At 39.2% G+C, this 24,899-nt stretch overlaps 1 protein-coding gene across 1 annotated transcript in view; it reads left to right on the forward strand.

Moving 5' to 3' along the window:
* The window catches only part of EFCAB6 (EF-hand calcium binding domain 6), a 136,943-nt gene that overhangs the window by 57,999 nt on the left and 54,045 nt on the right, over positions 1-24,899 (forward strand). Inside the window, exons 10-15 of the mRNA XM_073316693.1 lie at positions 5,786-5,956; positions 8,150-8,221; positions 8,369-8,529; positions 11,999-12,166; positions 14,609-14,780; positions 19,709-19,823. Coding sequence (XP_073172794.1) covers positions 5,786-5,956; positions 8,150-8,221; positions 8,369-8,529; positions 11,999-12,166; positions 14,609-14,780; positions 19,709-19,823 — 859 coding nt within the window. The remainder of the gene's footprint in view (positions 1-5,785; positions 5,957-8,149; positions 8,222-8,368; positions 8,530-11,998; positions 12,167-14,608; positions 14,781-19,708; positions 19,824-24,899) is intronic.

Below are 24,899 nucleotides of genomic sequence, written 5' to 3' on the forward strand. Positions count from 1 at the left end.
TTTGTACGGCCTGCATTTTTTGTTCCTACATGAATGACTTGACATTTGGCTGTATTGAAACACATTGTTTGCTGGTGCCTAGTTTACCAAGCGATTCAGATCTCTCTGTATCAGTAATTTACCACTCCCCCAATCTTTGTGTCATTTACAAACTTATCAGTGATGATTTTGTTTTCTTCTAGGTTATTGATAAAATTTTTTTTGTAACTTGGGGCCAGCAACCAATTTCTCGCAGGACCCTACTGGAAACACAGACCCTTGATAGTGATTCCCTATTTACAATTACATTTTAAAACCTGTTAGTTAGCCAATTTTTAATCCATTTACTGTGTGCCATATTCAATTTTATATCATTCTTGTCTCTTAATCAAAATGTCATTAAAAAGATATCAAGTTCACTTGACAAGATCTATTTTTTCCAAACACCCATCTTGCCTGGCATTAATTATATTACCCTACTTCAATTCTTTATTAATCAAGTCCTATAAATAGGAGGGGAATATTACATACATGAGGCTAAATTGTCCCCTTCCCCATGAAAAGCCAGAGGTGGAAATGTTTTGATTTTTTTTTTTTTAAGTATCATTCATTTTTTTTTATATTTGGGGTTGGAAACTCTCCGTACACTTATTCCATATACTCTATATAGTTTTTAAGCTTTCAGTTGAGTTAATTATATTTTATTTTGTTGTTCTTTTTTCATCTTGTAAACTTATGTGCAATTAAGTTCCACAAATTGTAGTGCATTTCTATTGTTAGAACAATTTTAGTATGTTGCTGTACTGTTTTTGTTAATCTCCACATTGTTTATGTTAGTTTTTAGTATTGATTGTCTGTTGTGTCCCAGTTGCTTAAAGGATTGCTAAAGTGCAAACTTAAGAAGTCCATCTCAGACTTCCAGAGTTCCATGTTGCTGCATTTCCTGTTGTGTGGATAAATTTAGAAATTCAGTCTGGGATCTTTCAAGAGCATTACTTTTATTTGTAAAACCCTTTTAAAAAGGATAGAATGTGAAGCATCTCTGGGCAAGCAGTGCAAGCTGTGTGTAGAAGTCTCCTAAATGAAGTCCCCTGAAGACATCAAGGCCCAAGAAAAGAAACTAAAGTGTTTTCCAGCTACCCATGAAACCAGACAGCCTATGGAATTTATAAACATCTCAGGGTGCTCCTGAAGTTGTCATAGGTTCAAAAGAACGGTAGCTAGCTCCAAAATTACTTGCTGATCCTGCAAAGATTTATGCACATGCTTAATATTACACCCATTAGACTGTAATTGACATTAAAGACATGCATAATTGTTTGCAGACTCAAATTCTATACCAAGCCATTCTGGAAAATGTTTCAAAGAAGTTTGGAAAATTTAACAAATGCAAATATGCAACTTCTCAACTGCCTTATCCAGTTATTCCCAAACTTAAATAAATAAATACCCCTTGGCACATGACCACACATGAGAAATTATAGGCGGAATTATTGCATTTTAGTGAAGTGAGGGAAGGGATTAAAATCAGTATGATAATGTAAAGTAAGATAGAACCGCAACTACGGAGTCATTGTCACAGCACCATGCTATACAATATAAATAGAAAATGTGGAACTTGTAAAAAATTTGTTTGTGGTCTATAATCTGACAGATGTATAATGTCAGACCTGTGAGATTGACCAGGATCACTCCATTGCATCACTCACTTTATTTGCAGCAATATTTTAATCTGATTTTTTGAACAGAATTTGGGCATTCTTTTTATGTCTAGCTCTAGAATGAATGCACTCTTAATAAAGAACTGTCAGTCTATTCTATTCTATGGCTTTCATGATGTACTGAACTATGTTAAAAAAAGCATTCTTGTCATTTTTGATGGAATGTCATGATATATATGATCCATACACTGGGCTCTGTGATCATTCCTTTAGTGGACAGATGGAATTTTTTAATACTTTGATTTGCTACAGATTGCTCTTCTTAAATTGTACAGTCTATATTTTTGGATTGGATGAGCAAATAATAGACTGAAAAAATTAAAGCTTTCAGTCTGGTTGACACAAGCAAAATGAGCACTGGGCATATCTTCAGAGGTACTGCTGGCATTTTTTATTACAAATTTTTATATAGATAATATATCACAATTCTTTTCTAATATAATTACATAAAAATTGCTCTTTCCCACTCTGCAGTATAAATTACACACACACACACATTTGTTTCAGAGTGGTAGCTGTGTTAGTCTGTATCAGCAAAAACAACGAGGAGTACTTGTGGCACCTTAGAGACTAACAAATTTATTTGGGCATAAGCTTTCATGGGCTAAAACCCACTTCATCAGATGCATGGAGTGGAAAATACAGTAGGCAAGTATATATACACAATAGATGAAAAGATGGGAGTTGCCTTACCAAATGGGGGGTCAGTGCTAATGAGATAATTCAATTAAAGTGGAAGTGGGCTATTCTCAACAGCAGAATGCCAAGGGAGGAAAAAATCACTTTTGTAGTGGTAATGAGGCTAAAGTAGTCAGGGTGGCCCATTTCAAACAGTTGACAAGAAGGTTTGAGTAACAGGAGGGGGAAATTAGTTTTTGTAGTGACCATGCACTCCCAGTCTTTATTCGGGCCTAATTTGATGGTGTCCAGTTTGCAAATTAATTCCAGTTCTGCAGTTTCTCATTGGAGTCTGTTTTTGAAGTCTTTGTTGTTGAAGAATTGCCACTTTTAAGTCTTTTATTGAGTGTCCAGGGAGATTGAAGTGTTCTCTGACTGGTTTTTGAATGTTATAATTCTTGACATCTGATTTGTGTCCATTTATTCTTTTGCGTAGAAACTGTCTGGTTTGGCCAATGTACATGGCAGAGGGGCATTGCTGGCACATGATGGCATATATCACATTGGTAGATGTGCAGGTGAACAAGCCCCATTGGGTTTGTTGTCAACTCTGTCCACATATCTATTCAAGGAACATCATCATAGGACCTAACCACATCAGCCACACCATCAGGGACTCGTTCACCTGCACCACTGCAAAAGTGATTTTTCCTCACTTGGTATTCTGCTGTTGAGAATAACCCACTTCCACTTGAATGGAATTGTCTTGTTAGCACTGACCCCCCAACTTGGTAAGGCAACTCCCATCTTTTCATCTACTGTGTATATATATTTGCCTACTGTATTTTCCACTCCATGCATCTGATGAAGTGGGTTTTAGCCCACAAAAGCTTATGCCCAAATAAATTTGTTAGTCTCTAAGGTGCCACAAGTACTCCTCGTTGTTTTTACATATATGTTTGTGTGCGTATATATTCGTTTGTGTGTGTATATATTGCTAGGCGAATTCTTTCTTTTGTAGTGATTTTGTATATATACACACACAATCACTACAAAAGAAAGAATTCACCTAGCAATTTACAAAGAAGAGAGTTTAGTTTCCTCCATTGCAGTAGATAATAATAACACATACTAGCATTGGGCCCTGATTCAGCAAAGCACTTAACCATGAACTGAAGCACATGCTTATGCACTTTGTTGTACTGGTCATCAATGAATGAAATTATTTACACAGATACCGATGGTTGAGAAAACAGAAAGAGAACTCTGGTTGCAGGAGGAACAGCTTAATCCCTAACATCCAAAACTGTTACACATATAGAGATACATACAGATTTTCAGCTGCTATAAATCAGTGCAGCCCCAGTGAGGTCAGTGGAGCTATGCTAATTTACACCAGCTGACAATCTAGCTCATAAATGAAAACATTTTAGAGATTGTTTATTTGACACCTAAAATCAAAAAGTTCACTGATTGAAGGCTAATATAATTTATATTATTTTTTCAATATTATCAAAGTAATGACTAAAAAACAAGATATCTTTAACCACAGTATGTGTTTAAGCTTTGTGGAGAAAATGCTTCCACTGATATGGTACATATTTTTATGTAAAGTAGAACTAATTTTTGTAGCTCCTGTACCAAATTTCTTAACTCATTCACTAAGGGAGATATATTATCAAGTTTCTTTTCCATATGATTTAATGCACTGACAACAGTCTCTAAAGAAAATTCAGATGGCAGAAAAGCAGTTTCACAAGACCATTATCTTTTGATTACAAAACTTCAAAGTGTTTCCCAAACCAACTGATAAAGTAAATAATTGCTCATCCTGTATATTACTACTGCCAACCTGGATCTCTATAGGGGACTAAAGGGAAACAGAATTTTTCTTGGTGTGAGGTTTATGAGCAGCAAAATATTTGTCTTGTGCTTAGGCAGGAATGAATCACTGGAGAAACTGTTTACCATTAATTTTTTTTTATTGTTCCCAGGCATTTATTCCTTACATTTCTTCTTTTTTCCACCAGTTTTTTTTAAGGGAAGCAAAGTATAAAAATAAAATAAAAGTCCAAGCAAAAATATAAAATTCTAAGATCTAACAGACTGTGATAAAAACAGACTAACCTCTATTTAAAACTCTCCCTCAAACCTTATGGATATGTCATGGGGACTGAAACAAAAATCGTGCCTTAAATGTAACAACACAAATATAATAGTACTGTTGTATAAACCTATTCCATTGTTTATTGCATAAGATGCTTTAAAAAGTGCACATTTGTATGATAGTATGAAGAGTGCCACATGCTGGGACTCTGTATAGAAATGCGGAATTATTTCTACTAAGTCACTCTCACTGTCAGACCCAATGGTTCCTATTAGCTCCAACCCAGGAATATAAAAGACTTAGCATTACTCTCAGGCATGTGAGAGGCCTAGCACTCAGGCAAGGCAGAGAGACCTAGGTGCAAAGACAGAGAGATCAAGGAGGAAAAAACCCTAGGAAAAGATAAGCTCAAGAAAAAAGCTTAGGTTGGAGTTTGTATTTTATTGTTCTGATATTAAGAATAAAAGAAATCCCCTGATAGGGGGTGAATTTGGGACACTAACCCAGGGTGTGTGTATATGTATGTTCTGTGCTGAGAGCAGTGTGGGAATTCATTCCAGTCACAAATAGCCTTTAAAGGACTCCCCTTCTTCACCAAGGCAATGGATGGGGCCAGTGGTAGCATCAAGTCACTGTAGGATAACAGAGCTGGTGGGAAGTAACAAAAACATCCTTTTTATTTAAAAAAAGTCTCCGTGTGTGTGTGTTTATGTTTATATATGCTTACATAACATAAATCATCAATTTAATTTTTGCAGAAAGGTGCTGAATTAACAATCTTGGAGACCAAAGACTTTTGTCTGTTTCTCCACAGAACAGGTCCCAGACAGGCAGCTATAGCGTAAGCTTCCTAATACTGCTCCACCAACATACTACAAACCTGAACTTAGGGTACGACTTTTAGTGTAAGAGGATCGTTCAATTTCTATAACCTTAGTCCCTCTGCTGTGACTGCCAACAAGGGCTCATTTGTGGTGTATCCTCTTGTCCACTGGGAACTGGACTGAGACCACCAGATTCACATTATGTAAACTGGGGGTTCTCAACCCATAGGCTGCGGGATGCTGGCAGCCCAATCAGCACACAGCTGTGGCCCATGTGACATCTTCAAGACCATACAGGTAGTATACATATTGTGTGGATGCAGCCCACATAACACACAGAGAGCTGCATATGCGGCCCACAGTAGTAAATAGGTTGAGAACCACTGATTAGACTATCAAAAAGCTAACCAATAGTAAAAGCTTTCAGTCACTATGGGTTGTGTGACCTAGAGGTTCAGAACAGTGGTTTAAAATAGACATTGTCTTTTAGTAAATTTGTTCACTCTGTTTTACACATACATGAACATTTGTTTTAGAAACAAGATGGAAAGATCACAAGAAATGAGCTTCGTCGCATTTTGGACTGCATCCTATTTCGAATAAGTGACAAGGACTTCCAAGACCTAATCAAGATAATTGATCCAGAACACACTGGGTACCTCAGCTACCATAAATTTTTAGACTTGTTTGAAGAAAAGGAATCTCTAGTAAGTGTTTATCAATACTTTTCTAAGGATTTTCTTTTTTGTAATGTCTATAGCAAGGTGTCAGGACAATTCTTAATAAAACCCTAAGCTCTGAACAATCTTCATCTAAGTTAGTGAATGCATATGCTTTTCAGCAGTGTAAAACTCTTACATAATTCACACTCTTGGATTCTTTTGCCTCTGAAGCAGGGGTTGAGAACAAATTTCACAGTTACCTCATGTTTCTGGAAACTCCCTCTGGAATGTAATCGCAAGTTCATGTACATGTGTGTAGCAGGTGTGGGATGGAAGTATCTCTTTCCAGCTTTCAATCATCAAAACTGTTTTGCAGATATTTTGCAGAAGAGCTCTATCTATTTATACTAGATAATAAAACATAGGTTCTGAGACTTACAATACCCATTGATTGTGTGTTTTTATAAATATGACTTAGAAATTTTTGGAGTTTTGTAGTCATCTTTTAATATCTTCCTTTAGAACCACTACCATACATATAGTGAGGTTATATCCTGTATCTTCTGACCGGAATATCTAGTCAGTATGTCAGTTTCTTTTTTTGCTTACTGAATTATACTCAGAACTAGTCTAATCTATAGTTTTCATAACTGCTTTATTATATTGGAGCTGTTCATAATATTTTTATTAGATCACTTTTAGGTTCACATTAGTGTGTCATCTGAATAAATCTTTATTTAGTTTTTGTCTTTAGCTGGTGTAGTTAGTGTAGTTGGAAAGAATCAAAGGACCCGGCAGTGTCAAGAGATGCACTAGATGCACAAAAAGAGATTCCTACTGAATACTCTTGAATGGTGTGTATTGCTTTGAGAAAAGCTTTGATGTAGAACTGAAATAGGCTGCATCCTGTTCTGATGGCTCCAACAATAGTTACATTTGATTCATCAGTTCATGTCCCTTCTACCTATTCTTGAATTGAATAATGGTCACGCTGAGAGTCTGGGACACATTTTGATAATTATAAAACTGACATGTCAGAGGGGAAAAGTGCAAATACTAATGCGTTATGCAAATGAATTTGGATGCTCAAGTTAACTTATTTGGGTTCATTTTAGAGTTGATATTCTACTGCCTACTTAATGTTCTAAATAAAATAAATTTTAGCACAAAGAAGGGCAGGCTAGAGAAACACAGAGCAACAGGGATCATGGCCACCCTGGGATAAGATACCAGCTGATAACCAGAGATAATCATGCTAGCTAGGATTTCACACTTGAAGTGTGATTCTGCTCGGAAGAGTGGGCCAGATTCTGGCCTCTGTTGGGCCAATCTGTTGGTGCAAAGCAGCTGCAAAGCCAGCCTTGCCAAATACAAAGGCTCCACCCACACATTCCCTTGGTGGTGTAAAGCTGGCATAGCCGGCTCTGTAACACTCTCTCCTGCCCACTCTGTGGCATAGGGGAATTCTTTGGGGCACGCCCAGAGGAAGGGGAGGTTTTCTAGAATGCTGGGGTGCTCTATCATTCTCTGACTGAAGGAATGGCCCCATGGCAACTCTTGCAGCCAGATGAAAGTCAAAGCAGCTCTGAGGCAGATGCTAGTAGTGCTGGGAACCAAGCTGGGCCCCAACAAGCAAACCAGCTCCTCGCTGCCCCCAGGACTGGGGCATCTGAAAATGGCATAAAGGCACCTTTGTCTCCCCTTGGATTTTGCACTGAACAGAGCTCAGCTGGATCTGAGTATTGACCCCAATTACTCTGGAAAAATAAGATTCTGTGTGTCTGTTGCAACTCAGTAGTTCTCGCATTGAATGAACTCAGCTTATAAGAAAAAAGATGCTTTTATTCTAACTGCCAGTGCCACAAACTGAACCTGATCTACGTTCTGTGAACCAGATTTTGCACTCACATTCACCTGTGCCATCCTATTGTCTTCAAATTATCCCCTCAGAGACAGCTACCCAACTTACAGCTCATCTGTCAGTCTTAGTGACTTTTACTTTGGAGGGTAACCAGCAGTACTAGGTTGTTTTGTTATCAAAGTCAGTAGCTGTGACTTTTAATTCACAAAAGGAGCAGATGAGTGTAGTAAAGTGCCATTTTTGCATAGTCACTTTTCAGATTAGAGCCACACTTTCAAACAGACCCTTGAGAATATATGCATTGGCTGACATTGTACACTATTTAGGAAACAGTGTGCTAAAAAGTTTTAATACAAATAACATTTTTTTTAAATTAGATGGGTCATAAATGGCTTAATGGAACAAAGGAAATTAAGAAGTCACCTTCTCTTGTTCTAGCTTGGGATACTGTAAGTAATAATGAGGTTTATCTTCAGTAAGTGTTGATTTTCTGTAATTAAGGGATTTATTTAATTTTTACTATCTGATTACTGACATATGGCAATGTAACCTCACGGACACTTTTTATTTCAATGATTGATATATTTGCATTTTAGGTGGAAGACATTCTTTCGGATAAAATCATGGAAAATTGGAAAGACTTCCACAGGGCTTTGCAGACCTGTGATCCTAAATGTACAGGCATTATTAGCAGAAATCAGCTAAGAAAAATTGTACAGATATATTGTCCCTCTTTGTCCGATGAACAATTTACAAAGTAAGCTGCTGGCATCTGACTATTAATTTACGTAACTTTATTAACTTTCTCTCCATATTTTTCTAAAAAAGTAGTGTTTTGAATCCCGGGATACTTCAATTTGCCTTAAGCTTTAGAGAAAATAAAATGCCACCAGGCCAGTCAGTGACCCCTATTCTGCAAGTGATCAACTTGCAGATCTCCTCTTTATTTCTGTGGAAGTTCCATTAATGAAACACTGGCAAGATTGGGGTCGTATGGTTCAAAGGATAATTTAAAAAGGTAAAACAAGCCCATTCTTCAAAGTGAAAATTGGGTGTGATGGAAAATTTATCTTTAAAAAAAGTATTCACTGTTTCCAAATGGAAATGATTATAACCGCCCATATTATCTTGTTGTAACCTTCTACAGTAGTATCTTGTTGTAATGAACGAGTGCCTTGATTTTAGGAGAACCCTTGTAAACTGGGACCTGACATAGTCAACTCTCATTTTGATCATTGGCCAATTGCTAACTACATCTCAATCTAAAAAACAATGAACATCCCAAATCACATATGTGTATGGAATCAAAATCTATATCTTGTAAAAGAGGAGAGGATTGTATTAGGCATTTTATTGCCATGGCATGTCAGTCAGGCTCTAATTGGCTCTAATTTGCTCTCCTACAAGCTGTAACATTCTTTATCTGCAGCCCTGTGATTCTCCAAAAGATGTGGGATTCTTTCCTACCTTTCAAAACATCATAGGAAAATCAAAGAAATCCATGCCAGCCTGAACCTTGTCACCCAGTGTCCTGATGATCTGTATAAGTGAGGAGCAAACACAACAGCATCAATAGGAAATGGCTTTTAGAAAATAATTTTGATCTTGAAATATGAACGAGTACAAGTGTGATCACTGAGATAAAATTCCACTGTATCCGTTTTCCTTTTTGTGAATGTTGTAGAGAAAACTGGGTGCCATGCATGGGGTTAATAGGAGTTGGGCACCTAATTCCCTGCACACTGTATTAAAAATATCTTTTTTGTCATCAGTCAGTTTTATGCCTCAGTGTTGTATAATATATACACATTGATCACTGATCATGAGCAATTAATTATCCTTTGAGTATTGGATAACTGGTTCTTATCATTCACACACTTCTCTAGATAATGTTTTTACCATTATTTTCAACCATTATTTGTGACAATGAGAGAGCTGTGCTTAGGGTGGAGTCCAGAATTACAACCAATTTAAATTCTAAAATGATTTCTACTTGAAGTTTCAATATCTTGTGTGAGAAAAAGATGTTGGGGAGGGAAAGCTCAGAAAAGAAAACCAGAAAAAACATGATCATTAGGATCTAATCCACCACCATTTCAGTCAAGGGATATTTTGCCATTGTCTTCAGTGGATACAGGACTAAGCCCTGAATGATTCATCCTGAAAGGTGCTGAGCACTATGACTGTGATCCAACAATGAACATAAAAAGTGTTTTAGTATGGTACCAGTCCCATTCAAGGGGACTACTTACATGCTTAGAGGATGGGGCTGCTAACAGGGCCTAAATTGAGCACATGCTTATGTGCTTGTTGGATTGGGGCTAGAAAGCTCAGAGCTTTGCAAGATCAGACTTTTTAGAAGTATTAGATGGGATGATTTTGCAATGACCTGATAGGACCTGACACAACACGACGCAATGTATACCTGACAACAGTGTTTGACTTCCATTGTGGAGGGTATTCATGAGGCCTTTGTACAAGCTGCATAAATTCCACTTTCTAAGGATATCCAGTTTTGCTAGCTATGGATAGTTTAAATATATTTGTGCAGCAAACACAGGCATGGAGTATGAACTCTCACTCAGCCCACACTTTGTTCCTGGTTCTGGAAAGCATCTCTTTTCAGGACAGCACTTAAGCACGTGCTTGAGGGCTATCCTGAATCCGGGCCTTTGCTAAGATATATATATATCCAGGAGCATCTCATCACTCCAAAGATGAAATTCAATTCTGAGGTTAAAATGAATGCAGGTTTTATATTCAACAAGGTATTATTGCTATTGAAGCCTTATTTGATTGGTTTTATTTGTTTTGTTTTAAGGGCTAAATAAGAAATGGGGATTGATTAAATTTGAAATCCATGGATAAAAACTTGCTTTGCAAATGATTTGCTGTTCACCTTATATTCTACCAGACTTGGGCCTTATTCTTTTAAAAAAGATGCTTTTACTCACATCAGGCCACCAATACACTCATTTTTCAAATGGAGATTTATATGTTATATGTTATTTAAGACCATCCTGGGAAAATATTGTGGGAAAAGATTACGCAGAGAAACAGTGGATGGCACTGTTCATTCACAGCTCTAAAGTGGTTAGGGATGCAGTATTTTAAAATAATAAGTAAAATATAATTGACTCCTTTAAACATGCACAAATTGGACATATGACTGTCAAATCTGTGTCGAAGTTGTCATAACCAGGCTGGGGATTTAACTCAGATGCTTTGGGGATGTTGCATTACACTAGGTTTTTGAGCAAGGGTGATGAAGAGAATAAATTACATTCTGAATTCCAGTGTTTCGTCCACATCAGTCTTATTGATTTTAAATGATACTCCTGCTGTTGGGGGCTTCAGTTATAATTGGGCTTTTGGCACTGATGTGACTCATCCTGAGGCACTTGAGGACAATGCTGCTTTTATTGAGGCAGAATGGTTGGCATGCCTGTCCCAGATGGCTTCCTGGGAGATGACATTCAGACTGAGGAAGAGAAGGGACAATTTTAAAGGACATTTGGAAGCCTTTTTTAGATTACATTTCCAAGGCAGATGTTGTTCCTTAGTGTTTGTGTCTGAGTTTCATTTTCTATGTGCAGGATAAACTTCTTTGAATGGAGCTGGTTGGATGGTGTTACAACATGGTGACTCCCTTTTCTCTCCACAATCCTCTCCCACTGCCCCCTCCCCTCCACTCCTGTTATTGATTTAGGGTAGCAGATTAGATTTATTAAAATAAAAGAAAGTTTTGATGTGGATTTATCACAAGGAGGGTGCTTGCTTGAGGGGGTGTTATATCTTAAGTTACAAGTCATTTTGTATCACATGTTTGTTTGTTTTTGTTTTTAAATAAAAGTCTAAATGGGGAAAAATAATGATTTTGTAGACTAAACAGAGTGCTGCAGATTCACAGTATAATGCACTTCCATTCCCTTCCATTCTTTCATCTAAGAATCCCCAAAAGCTTTACAGACATGAGTTGTCTCATAAAGCTAAACTGAGCTCTATGAGCTGGGTCTTAGTTTCCCTATTTCACAGATGAGTAAAACAGAGAGATCACCCCGTGAGTCAATGGTAGAGTGACCCCAGTCTCCTTCTCTAACGACTGGACACACACTGTCTCGCTCTGGGAAGGAAGTTCATTATTTTGGTAATCTTTGCCTTAAAATATGCATATTGTGCCTTATTCCCATCTGTGCACATTAATTTCAGTTCTTTATTTTATCTAGGCTATGCCATAAATTTCAGGATATTTCTTCTGATGGGATCCTTTACAGAATGCTTTTGGAGAGCTTAGGAGTTGCTGTTTTACCTGGTGACTTAACTGGTATTAGCACACAGATCTCAAAGGGAAGTCAACAGAGAGAAGAAAAAAGACAAACAGAACTTTCAGAAAGGTACTGAGCAATGCTTTATTAATACGGATGATTCTCTATTAAATTTTAAAAATATTGATACCATTATAAAGGAAATTTCCAAAAAGACTGAACATTTGCTCTATATGTGAAATGCTAAGTGTTATCTTATGCAGAGCTCGGGATCTATGCATAATTCCTAAGTAATCTGACCTCCAAAGTATTGTATCAGAAGAGCAAATGTATGGTTTATTTATCAAAATCTTTTGGACTCAAGTAAGAACTGCTGAGCTAACTTCACATGTTACAAAAGGGGTACATCCCACCAAGTCATCAGTGACTTTGCTGATATGCAAGGCTCTCGGGGTTTGTTTGTTTTTTCTACACAGCATCTAAAGTATAGACTATGAATCTCCAGGGAATCGTTGAGACTTCATCTTTTGGGGTTGGGCATTCTCAGAGCTCCACAAATCAAGACTGATTTGATTCTGATGGTTGTAGCTTCTGTGTGCAAGGCTTCTCAGTCTATAGCATTAGTGCATGCCTTTTTGCACTCAAGCTATGAGGATATTTGAATCATCGATTCAACTTCTCTTCAGTTACTTGAAGCTTTGGTCTATGTGGAAATACCTGTACAAGAGCCAGTAAAATCTTCCATAATGGGGTGGGGTATATTTCTCCACAAAAAATGTGGGTTCAGCCTAAAAACTATGAATCTTCTGAGATCTTGGATGGATCTCCAGGATCCTTGGTTTCCACACTGGCTCTGAGCCTTCAGTGGCTCTGCAGCTGCTCACTTACAGCACAACTCCAATGGGCTCCCTAAATGTTGCTAATCCCTGGGCTACATCCCTTAAAGGGGGTTCACCAGTAAGGAAGGACTATGGGAAAGTTAATTCAGATTGTGGCTATTCAACTGTGTGTTAGTGGGGACAATACTTGCTTCTCTCCAGCCCTGTCTGCTAAGTACAGTGAGCCATTCCTAGGGTTTGGGGATAACAAGACATGCTTGAAGCAGCGTGGCTCTGTGGAAAAGGCACACACCTGGAATTTAGGAGAGCTGGATTCTAGTCCTGGTGGTAGATGAAAAGCAAAGATTATAGAAAGAAAAGGAGGACTTGTGGCACCTTAGAGACTAACGAATTTATTTGAGCATAAGCTTTCGTGAGCTACAGCTCACTTTATCGGATGCATTGCTCAAATAAATTGGTTAGTCTCTAAGGTGCCACAAGTCCTCCTTTTCTTTTTGCGAATACAGACTAACACGGCTGCTACTCTGAAACCTGTCAAAGATTATAGAGTACATCATCAGAGAGCCTTGCTTATCAGCAAAGTCACTCATCTTTACTTTCACCATTATGCATTTCAGAATTTCAGACATGTTAGAGTTAATTTTCTATGTGAACTACTAGTGATACTTTATTTAAAAGCAGTTAATGAAAGTGTTTCATTAAAATATTTTAGTGCTAGAAGTTAAAATTTTAAGGTTATTATCAAGTTAAGGGAGTACTATAAAATATACTTAATAAATCTGTAAAAAATTAGACTGCTGAATATTCTGCATTTTGCTCATACAGAAATATATGCTTTCAGACTTAACAAAAATAATTGTGTTAACTTACTTTTTCATGGACAATAGTAAATCCATAACAAATGCGAAATGGATGCAACCGGGACATATTACACACACTTTTATTGTACATCTTCTCTATGTTCAAAAGTTATTGCATATTTAATCACAAGTTATTTTAATAGTTTGCTGATGAAGATTGTAGTATTTCAAAGGGAGGGTTATATAGTCTATGTCTGGGGATTTTTCTTTTATGGATTGAGAAAGGATATGCTAATCCACTCTTTGCATGTAAAGGAAAAATAGTGGAGGTGGCTTATTTGGGTTACTAGGAGTGGGAAGCTGTGAATCATGATGTTATATGACCACATCCTATGGGCAGATATACAGAATATCGCTGATGCCATTTCCAAGGGCCGCCAATTGTTACACCTTTCCAGCAGCTGGTAAGACAACATTAGCCTGATTCATCTCTCTTTAAAGTCAATCAGAAAGACTCCCATTGACTTTTTGGGGGATTGGATTGGGTCCCATGATGGTGGTTAAAAATGTTAATGGGTAAAAGTGGCTCCCCAGAGGCTGGGAAATCTGAAGATCCAAAATGAACTGGTAATCAGCTCCCATATTTGGATGTGAATGGTCTCCACTTCAAAAATAAATAGCCTGTGGCAATATCATGCAATCAGTTTTTACAAACATCAGGTTTCTACTTAACACCCGATTGCACAGTATGGCCCTTGGAATCTGCATGGGCCTTAATTTGTGCTAAATATAACTTTGTGTAGGCACAAAAAGAATATTTCTGGTGTTATTGTCCTGTTTATTGTTAAAATAATCCAGTTAATTATTGAATCAAAAGTTTTAAAGTAGAAAACACAAATGACTTGTTTTCATGCGCAGTCTTTCAATTTTAGAATGAAACAGATTGAAGATCAGGCCAATAAGCATACCAAGAATAGAACTGTTGATGAAGTAATTGAAAGGCTCCAGGACAGTGTGATACAACAGGAAGCAACTATTAAAGACAGCTTTCTTGCCTACAACAAGCAACCAAATGGAAAAATTAGTAAAGATGATTTCCGGAAGGTAGGAGAAATGCTTGGTGTTTTTATTTATCTTTTTGTTTTTCCTGGAAGGTGATTTATCGTTTTATAGTGGTGCCTATTCACACACCTACAGCCAAGTCTCCAGGGCTGTTTCAGTTATGAATGAGCTGGAGCATGCTCACATGAGCTGCTTGTTAATAGCATAAGGAAGAATCAGCTTTCATTTCTGTCAAGGTTCCTCCCGCACTCTGAACTCTAGGGTACAGATGTGGGGACCTGCATGAAAAACCTCCTAAGCTTATCTTTACCAGCTTAGGTCAAAACTTCCCCAAGGTACAAAATATTCCACCCTTTGTCCTTGGATTGGCTGCTACCACCCCCAAACTAATACTGGTTACTGGGGAAGAGCTGTTTGGACATGTCTTTCCCCCCAAAATACTTCCCAAAACTTTGCACCCCACTTCCTGGACAAGGTTTGGTAAAAAGCCTCACCAATTTGCCTAGGTGACTACAGACCCAGACCCTTGGATCTTAAGAACAATGAACAATCCTCCCAACACTTGCACCCCCCCTTTCCTGGGAAATGTTGGATAAAAAGCCTCACCAATTTGCATAGGTGACCACAGACCCAAACCCTTGGATCTGAGAACAATGAAAAAGCATTCAGTTTTCTTACAAGAAGACTTTTAATAAAAATAGAAGTAAATAGAAATAAAGAAATCCCCTCTGTAAAATCAGGATGGTAGATACCTTACAGGGTAATTAGATTCAAAACATAGAGAACCCCTCTAGGCAAAACCTTAAGTTACAAAAAAGATACACAGACAGAAATAGTTATTCTATTCAGCACAGTTCTTTTCTCAGCCATTTAAAGAAATCATAATCTAACATGTACCTAGCTAGATTACTTACTAAAAGTTCTAAGACTCCATTCCTGGTCTATCCCTGGCAAAGACAGAATATAGACAGACACACAGACCCTTTGTTTCTCTCCCTCCTCCCAGCTTTTGAAAGTATCTTGTCTCCTCATTGGTCATTTTGGTCAGGTGCCAGCGAGGTTACCTTAGCTTCTTAACCCTTTACAGGTGAGAGGAGCTTTCCCCTGGCCAGGAGGGATTTCAAAGGGGTTTACCCTTCCCTTTATATTTATGACAATTTCAAAAGAAAAAAAAAGTCAATTTCTAGTCTCTTTTCTTGCAGAAGGAGTACTTGTGGCACCTTAGAGACTAACCAATTTATTTGAGCATAAGCTTTCATGAGCTACAGCTCACTTTATCGGATGCATACTGTGGATCCGATGAAGTGAGCTGTAGCTCATGAAAGCTTATGCTCAGATAAATTGGTTAGTCTCTAAGGTGCCACAAGTACTCCTTTTCTTTTTGCGAATACAGACTAACGCGGCTGTTACTCTGAAACTTTTCTTGCAGAGATTGCCTGGAAAACCCAAACTGATTTCTAATGTCAAAAAGAACATGCTGCTAGACTCCATCTCTGCAGCAGGTGGCTGGGGAATTTATAGAACCAGACTCCAACCTACCACACACCTTCTCTGTAAAATGAGTTAGTTGCATCTGAGGTGCTTCCCAAAAATTTTTTTTAGTTAGCCGTCTCCAAAATCCTTATGCCCCATGCATTATGGTGTGATCACATCATAGTTGAGAGAAACTGAGTACCTTTGGGTGGAGAAAGGCAGCAAAACATTGTAGGCAAACCAAAAATTCCAGTGCTGGTCCTGCTTGTTAAAATTTTAACCCTCTCTGAAGTGAAGACCAAGCTGGCTGCTGGTCATTCAGGCCACTGCTATGTGTCATTGTATAAGTACATTAAGCACATAAAAACAATTTTATGGTTATAGAAGCTGAAGTCCCTTCTCATCTTCAGGTCAGATTTGAAGTACATTGATGAAGTGATCCAGGGAATCTTGCACTGTTGCTTCCCATGCTATTCCATTCCAGATCATAATACTCCAAGTATTAGTGCTGTGTATGCAGATTCTAAAATACTGTGCTGCAATGAGGCTTAATGGATAAACACCATACACATACAATAATGTACTGATTATTAATGTGAATAAAAATGTAGGGTGAAATTTTGTGCTGTACCACTGAGAAGCCTTAGGGAGGGCGGACCAAGATGGCTTTATGCCACCTTTGAACTCTTCACGTGCAGGGCTGGCTTGGGAGACAAAACAGCTGCCAGCACAACAGCCAGCCAGTGGGTTGCTCTAACAGCCTGTCCTGAACTGCCCCTTGTCAGGAATTGGCGGCTGTGATTGCAGAGCCATTGGCCATTATCTTTGAAAACTCGTGGCGAACCGGGGAAGTCCCGGATGACTGGAAAAAGGCTAATGTAGTGCCAATCTTTAAAAAAGGGAAGAAGGAGGATCCTGGGAACTACAGGCCAGTCAGCCTCACCTCAGTCCCTGGAAAAATCATGGAGCAGGTCCTCAAAGAATCAATCCTGAAGCACTTACATGAGAGGAAAGTGATCAGGAACAGTCAGCATGGATTCACCAAGGGAAGGTCATGCCTGACTAATCTAATCGCTTTTTATGATGAGATTACTGGTTCTGTGGATGAAGGGAAAGCAGTGGATGTGTTGTTTCTTGACTTTAGCAAAGCTTTTGACACAGTCTCCCACAGTATTCTTGTCAGCAAGTTAAGGAAGTATGGGCTGGATGAATGCACTATAAGGTGGGTAGAAAGCTGGCTAGATTGTCGGGCTCAACGGGTAGTGATCAATGGCTCCATGTGTAGTTGGCAGCCGGTATCAAGTGGAGTGCCCCAAGGGTCGGTCCTGGGGCCAGTTTTGTTCAATATCTTCATAAATGATCTGGAGGATGGTGTGGTTTGCACTCTCAGCAAATTTGCGGATGATACTAAACTGGGAGGAGTGGTAGATACGCTGGAGGGGAGGGATAGGATACAGAAGGACCTAGACAAATTGGAGGATTGGGCCAAAAGAAATCTGATGAGGTTCAATAAGGATAAGTGCAGGGTCCTGCACTTAGGACGGAAGAACCCAATGCACAGCTACAGACTAGGGACCGAATGGCTAGGCAGCAGTTCTGCGGAAAAGGACCTAGGGGTGACAGTGGACAAGAAGCTGGATATGAGTCAGCAGTGTGCCCTTGTTGCTAAGAAGGCCAATGGCATTTTGAGATGTATAAGTAGGGGCATAGCGAGCAGATTGAGGGACGTGATCGTTCCCCTCTATTCGACATTGGTGAGGCCTCATCTGGAGTACTGTGTCCAGTTTTGGGCCCCACACTACAAGAAGGATGTGGATAAATTGGAGAGGGTCCAGCGAAGGGCAACAAAAATGATTAGGGGTCTAGAACACATGACTTATGAGGAGAGGCTGAGGGAGCTGGGATTGTTTAGCCTGCAGAAGAGAAGAATGAGGGGGGATTTGATAGCTGCTTTCAACTACCTGAAAGGGGGTTCCAAAGAGGATGGCTCTAGACTGTTCTCAATGATAGCAGATGACAGAACGAGGAGTAATGGTCTCAAGTTGCAGTGGGGGAGGTTTAGATTGGATATTAGGAAAAACTTTTTCACTAAGAGGGTGGTGAAACACTGGAATGCGTTACCTAGGGAGGTGGTAGAATCTCCTTCCTTAGAGGTTTTTAAGGTCAGGCTTGACAAAGCCCTGGCTGGGATGATTTAACTGGGAATTGGTCCTGCTTCGAGCAGGGGGTTGGACTAGATGACCTTCAGGGGTCCCTTCCAACCCTGATATTCTGTGATTCTATGATTCTATGCTGCCTGGAACCCTCATAGCTCTGTGGCCCTACTCCCTCCTGCTCCTGACTTTGCCCTAGCATGTCCCTGCTCTGAGACATGCACATGCAGTGCCTGTGTTGGGGGAATTTCCTTGGGCCTCCTACAATTAGAAGAGGAGGTGCTTCCGACTGCTAGTGTGGGCAGAGTCTGCACATTGTCTTTATCCAGATGCTGATTCGGAAGAGCAGGGGGAGACAGCTGTGGTGAAAACAGGATTTACCATGGCAATGAGACCTTTAAAAAATGGCAGTACAGCTCCCTTAGGACTTCTTATAAGACTAGGTTTTCCTTGGTTTGCCAGTAAAAATTTCATCTCTCATCAGTGTGCAGAATGCTGTGCACTTCTTCATCGGGCTGCTCTCCTCTTCTGAGAGGTGGATTCTGTGTGTGCATTGCAGAAGTGCTCTGAAATGAGAGGTGCTAAGTAATTGTAAAATGTTATTTTTTGTCTTATTGTTAATAATAATAATTAATAATTAATACATGAATTAAGAATAAAATTGAAGCCTTACCTCCCACATGCTGATCTGTGCAACATACCTTTGGGACATTGGCTTTGGATTACTGCAATGTGTTTTGTTTTGTTGCCTGCAGCTAATGCAACAGCATGATTAACATTAGTGGTAGGCAGAGGGAACTCCACCTACCTGCTGCTTTTTTCTTTGCATTAGCTGTCTGTGTGAAAGTTGGATTTAAGGTTTTGGTATAATACTGAAAGCCCTTAATTGACTGTTTTACTAACCTCACTGTTCTTCTGACACCCTACAGACTATGGATGGCTCTTTTAAGGGTTGCTAGTACACAAAGAATAAAGAACAAAAATAATCATATAACTGCAGCCATTTGTGCTACTATCAGATCTCATAAGCTAGGCAGGTTCAGGCTTCATGAGTACTTGGATGGTATATGGTCTGGGAACTCTCACTTGCTGAAGAATGTGGTTCCTCTTATTAAATTTATATCTAATCACTATAATTTCAATTCTATATAAGCCATGGTTACCATACATATGAAGAGAATAGGTAAATTTTCAGACCTATCGAGGTTTAGCTATATAATCAAAACCCCATACAGTCCTTTGAAAATGTACACCTAGGAGCCCAGACATTTTATTTGAAAGGATGGCATGTAAGGAACAAACATTTTCTTATTTCCCTTTTGTTTTGTTTTTTCACTTTGACAGGTGTTGGAAGATCTTGGGATGCCAATGGATGATAGCCAGTTTAATTTACTGACTGAGAAATTAGCATTCCCAAATGGAGGGCTGAGTTATCTTGATTTTGTAGCAGTATTTGAAGGTAGATGAACATTAATGACAATCTTACATAAAACAAACCTTTCATTGACTTTTCTCTCTCAATGTTGTATAGGGTCATTAGGAGGGTAATTGAGAAGATATAGGCTGTGTTGTTGTCAGGATGCTACATATCCCTGTCACTCCTGATCCAGCCAAGCTGTTGATCATCTAACCCAGTATGTGAGTGAGACTGGAACATGAATGAGGGTGAGCTGGTTAAAGTTCAGTACAGATAGGACTGAGATGATAATTGTCGGGTGTGGACAGCAACCCCAGATAAGGCTGATCTCTCCCCCTTTGATTGAGGGTGGGTCCCAGTATCCATTAGTTGAGCTCTGAATCCTAAGAGCTGTAGTATTGGCAACCCAGTTGCTGCTGGATGATTTTACAGAAGCATGGTCCAAGAAGTCTTTTTTACCACTTGAGCCTGGCCAAAAGATTGCAACCAATTCTTTCAGATATGGAATTTTGTACCATGATCCATTCCTTTGTCACTTCAAGACTGGATTACTGCAATCTGCTCTACGTGGAGGTACACTTCAGGTCAACCTGAAAACGTAAACTGGTGCAAAATATAGTGGCTTGCATATTAAGTGGTGCTTCTCAGTGACAGCACATATCCCTGGTGCTCCATGATCTTGCACTGCTATCTTTTGGTTTGTGGATTGAATTGAAGGTATTGCTTTTAATTTATAAAGACATAAATGGCTTGGGACTTTGCTACTTGAGAGACTTCCTCTCCTCTCCTGCCATAGTGCCACTGTTGTGATCAGCAGAGGTGCTTCAGCTGGATCCCCCTTCATTTAAACGAAAGGAGATTGGAAGTAGAGGGTGCTCCATGAAAAACACTCCACTCTTGAACAGGCTTCCCCCTGATCTGTGATAGCCGAAATCTGTTCACCTTCAGTGCATGCTGCAAGGCACATGTATACGCAGAAGCTGCTGCAGAAGTGGACTGTTGAGGGAAATCAGAATTGTAGTAGGAAGCAGAATGCGGAGTCTGCAGGAGTTTAATTTCATTTGTTTTATTGTAGGGGTGCCCTGAACCTTGGAGAGGCAACTCTTCTTATTTTTCATGCGCATCTCAATAAATCAGTAAAGTGTAGGCGAGGATTATATCAGTCATTGGTTTCAGTATTACCTGTTGGGGGTTATAATGTACCTCACCTATAATAAATGTTCTCAGCTCAGGAACAAACTTTAACAAACTTTCATCTAAATTGACACAGGCAGTGGAGCTGGGTGATGCTATATTTGGACTGGTTTTGTATAGTTTTTGTTCTGTCCAAATTTAAAGTTTATTATTTAATGTAAAAAGTGTGTTTATCAGTAATATTATTAATAATCATTCATTATTAGGGCCCTACCAAATTAACAGTCCATTTTGGTCAATTTCACAGTCAGAGGATTTTAAAAATCTTAAATTTTATGATTTCAGCTGTCTAAATCTGAAATTTCACTCTTGTAACTCTAAGGGTCCTGACTTAAAAGGGGGTTGGGGGAGTTGCAGGGTTATTGTAGGGGGGTCTCACTATTGCCACCCTTCTGCGCTGCTGCCTTCAGACCTCGGTCCTCCACCAACAGCCACCGCTCTCCGGCCACCCAGCTCTGAAGGCAGCGCAGAAGTAAGGATGCCAATACTGCGACCCCCCTACAATAACCTTATGATGTGTCCTGCTAGGATCACTAGCTTCCCATTTTTTAGCTTGATTTTTGTTGCTATTCTTTGCAATTGGCTTTTCTTAGGGAGATAGGCAAGGTGAATATCTACATACTGTCATCCTGACTCTTGGTGAGTAGTACCAATCTCACTCCATCTGCAGTCAGATTGATTTCAGGGCAACGTGAGCAAGGGTAGCAGAATCTGGTCCTTAAGAGGCAAGAAACAATCATAGTTCATTTTCCCAGGCAACAGTTAGATCCAGGAGCCATAGGTGAAATGTGAGTGTCATAGGCAATAACTCATTCCAACTTTCCTTTATATATTTTTCTGTTACTTTTCTACTTTAGTTCCAGATTTTCTGGGTGAAATCCTAACCCCACTGAAGTCAATGGGAGTTTTGCCATTGACTGCTGTGGGGTCTGTTTCACCTTCTGTATTATGACTCTTTTGATCTTTTTTCTCAAAGTTGTACAGTTCTGATTTCTGCACTGCTAGCAGTTGCCATTATTTCACCTGGCTTTAGATATAGGTGAAGGGGAAGAATTGACTTGTAGCTGGCCGATGCAGTATTAAGGCATTCCTTGTATCTGCCCTAACATTCATAATTTTGACCTTGACCAACCATCTGTCCATCAAAACATCTTATACTGTCTCAAAGAGCCTAGTAAAATATGCCTGAAAGCAAGGTAACATCAATACGATCAAAGTAAAACTGGACATATTCTCGAGAGCAGTGTTGCAGTGATTTAATCAGGAGTTTTGTGGTATTTGGGCTTTTTCTTAAAGCCCCAGTTCCTAGGAGTTGTGAGTCTCTACTTTCATTTTTTTTTAAAGTTACCAATCATCATAGTTGCAGAGGAAAATTACCCAGATTTGACATAGAGATTTAAAAAAATGGAAGGCAGAGAAAAAATGAAATTATTATTTTATTAAAATATGATTTTAAGTCAATCTCATGAATTTGGGGGGGGGAAAGATTCTTGTGTTTTGAGCACTTGCAGTTAGAAATACTGTTGATATCTGGCATTATTCTACTTCCTTTATGTAAGTAAAACTCCCATTGACTTTAGTGAGATGATCACTTCAATAGGAATGTTGCCTGAATGAACAGTGCAGAATCAGATCCCAAAAAACTGGATGTGTATAAAGCAGGGGGAAGTAGGGGATAAAAATGAGAATCATCTAAATGTAGGGCTGGAAGGGACCTTGAGAGGTCCAAGTCGAAGAACCAGAAAGGCCCACAATGGATGGCTTTTGATGGTTTCTTTGTTTGGGTGAGGGAAGGATAGTGTTTTTGATATTTCCGAGTTATTTTTGTCCTCATGTCTGTGTCTCAGTGGGTTAAAGTACAAATATATTTTAAAAAGAAAAGAAGTACTCTGTTGGGAGGTTCTGTTTATTTAACTGATTAATAAGAAAAATTCTGAGGGGAAGAAATGTCAGGAGGTACATTTTTCTGTATAGGTTTATCTCATTTTTAAAGTTGAAGTAAAACAAAAATACTTTGAAATTGTAAAACATGAGGAATTTGTTGAAGATATGGATGATGATGAACCTACAGATCTGCTACAGTATTTAATCTACTGGGTGAACTACCTTTGTATCATTGGGTCTTCTGGTTTCATGACTCTGAAAGGCCAAAACCTATAGGTTGTGATCCTGCAACACCCCACTTGTGTGCAATCCTTTTTACTTTAATGGGTTTATTCATATGAGTAAGGGTTACAGGATCAGTCCCTTACACACACACATATATGCCTATCAACATGAGGAAAAAAATATTGCAAAATTAAATTATATAAATATCTGTTCAGTTATACATAGTGTATTTATGATGACAGTGTGTATCTATATCTAGAGAGAGAGAATACATGACAGCATGGTATGGGAAGGTTTAATTAACAAGAGTTTGTTCTCCAAAACAAGTGCCAATAAAACCTTTCCACTTCACTGCACTGCCATCTATTCTGTATATGCCACTAATGTTCCAGGAAAACTATTTTTAAAATGCTTTAGAGAGTTAAAACATGTTATTTAAACTATTTTTCATTTCTCTCTCTCTCATAAACCAGATACCTTAGTTACCATGAGTCCAGCTGCACAGGGAACAGAAGGAGCTGTAATAACCTGTAACAGTGACTCAAAATAGATTTTCTATTGCCTAAAAATATCATGGCCCTTCCAGGACTAGAAGCAAATGTAGTGTCCCCCCCAGGAAGCTAGCAATCTCCTGTTCGTGATCTTGCAGGTCTGTGAGATTATAAACAGAGAAAAACTGGCACTTGTGCAGGATTGAATCTCACCTGCCCTGGTCCTCAGGTGGGGTAATTTTGGGGGTGAAATTCCACAGTTGGGCTGAGAAGGAAGAAATATTTTGCTGGCAGATTTATTTAGTTGCTGGTGGCTGTTTGAAGCTACTGAAGGTTTGGGTATGTTAGAATGACTTCAAAGGAGTTGGGTTAGTGTGCAGTGAGTGGGCAGTGGTGGTGCAGTTGAAGATGGGTCACTAATACATTTTGCAAAAAGAAAAGGAGGACTTGTGGCACCTTAGAGACTAACAAATTTATTTGAGCATAAGCTTTCGTGAGCTACAGCTCACTTCATCGGATGCATTCAGTGGACATTCAGTGGAGATGTGCAGTCCACTGAATGCATCCGATGAAGTGAGCTGTAGCTCACCAAAGCTTATGCTCAAACAAATGTGTTAGTCTCTAAGGTGCCACAAGTCCTCCTGTTCTTTTTGCGAATACAGATTAACACGGCTGTTACTCTGAAACCTGTAACGCATTTCTGTGGCTCTGTCTACAGCAATGCAGAATCTGTGTTCCTTCTCACGCAGGGTATGTCAGAGTATGTGTGGACTGGACCTGGAAGGTGTAATTTCCAGGTCAGGTAAACATACCCATGCTAGTTCCAATCGAGCTAGCATGCTGCTAAAAACAGAAGTGTAGCCGTTGGAGCAGGAGCAACTAGACAGGCTAGCCGCCCTGAATGCAACCCCTAAGTATGTACTTGAGGCAGGTAGCCCTTCCCAACACTTGCACTGCCACAGCTCTACTGTTGTTTTTAGCGCGCTAGCTCAATGCCAGGTCGTATGGCTCTGTCAACCTGAGATGGAACCTACACCTTCCAGTGCCCGTCTAGACCAGTCACAGCTCTCCTGGACTCCATCCTCTCCTTCTCCAGTCTCATACCATCCTCATTCGGCGCAACACTCAGGAACCAGAGAAGGCTAAAGTAAAAGCAAAAAACAACGATAACAAAAAGTTCCACCTCAACTGTGCCTTCTGCACTAGAGCTTACCCACAGGGGCCTGGAGTTTTTTGCTTTTGCTTTTGTTTTTGCTTTCACATGGTGCAAAGCAGGAGCTGAGGCAATTTCTGTAAATCAGAGGGACATTTACTAATACTATAT

The sequence above is a fragment of the Lepidochelys kempii genome, chromosome 1, assembly GCF_965140265.1.
Source record: "Lepidochelys kempii isolate rLepKem1 chromosome 1, rLepKem1.hap2, whole genome shotgun sequence".
In the NCBI taxonomy this organism is placed as follows: domain Eukaryota; kingdom Metazoa; phylum Chordata; order Testudines; family Cheloniidae; genus Lepidochelys; species Lepidochelys kempii.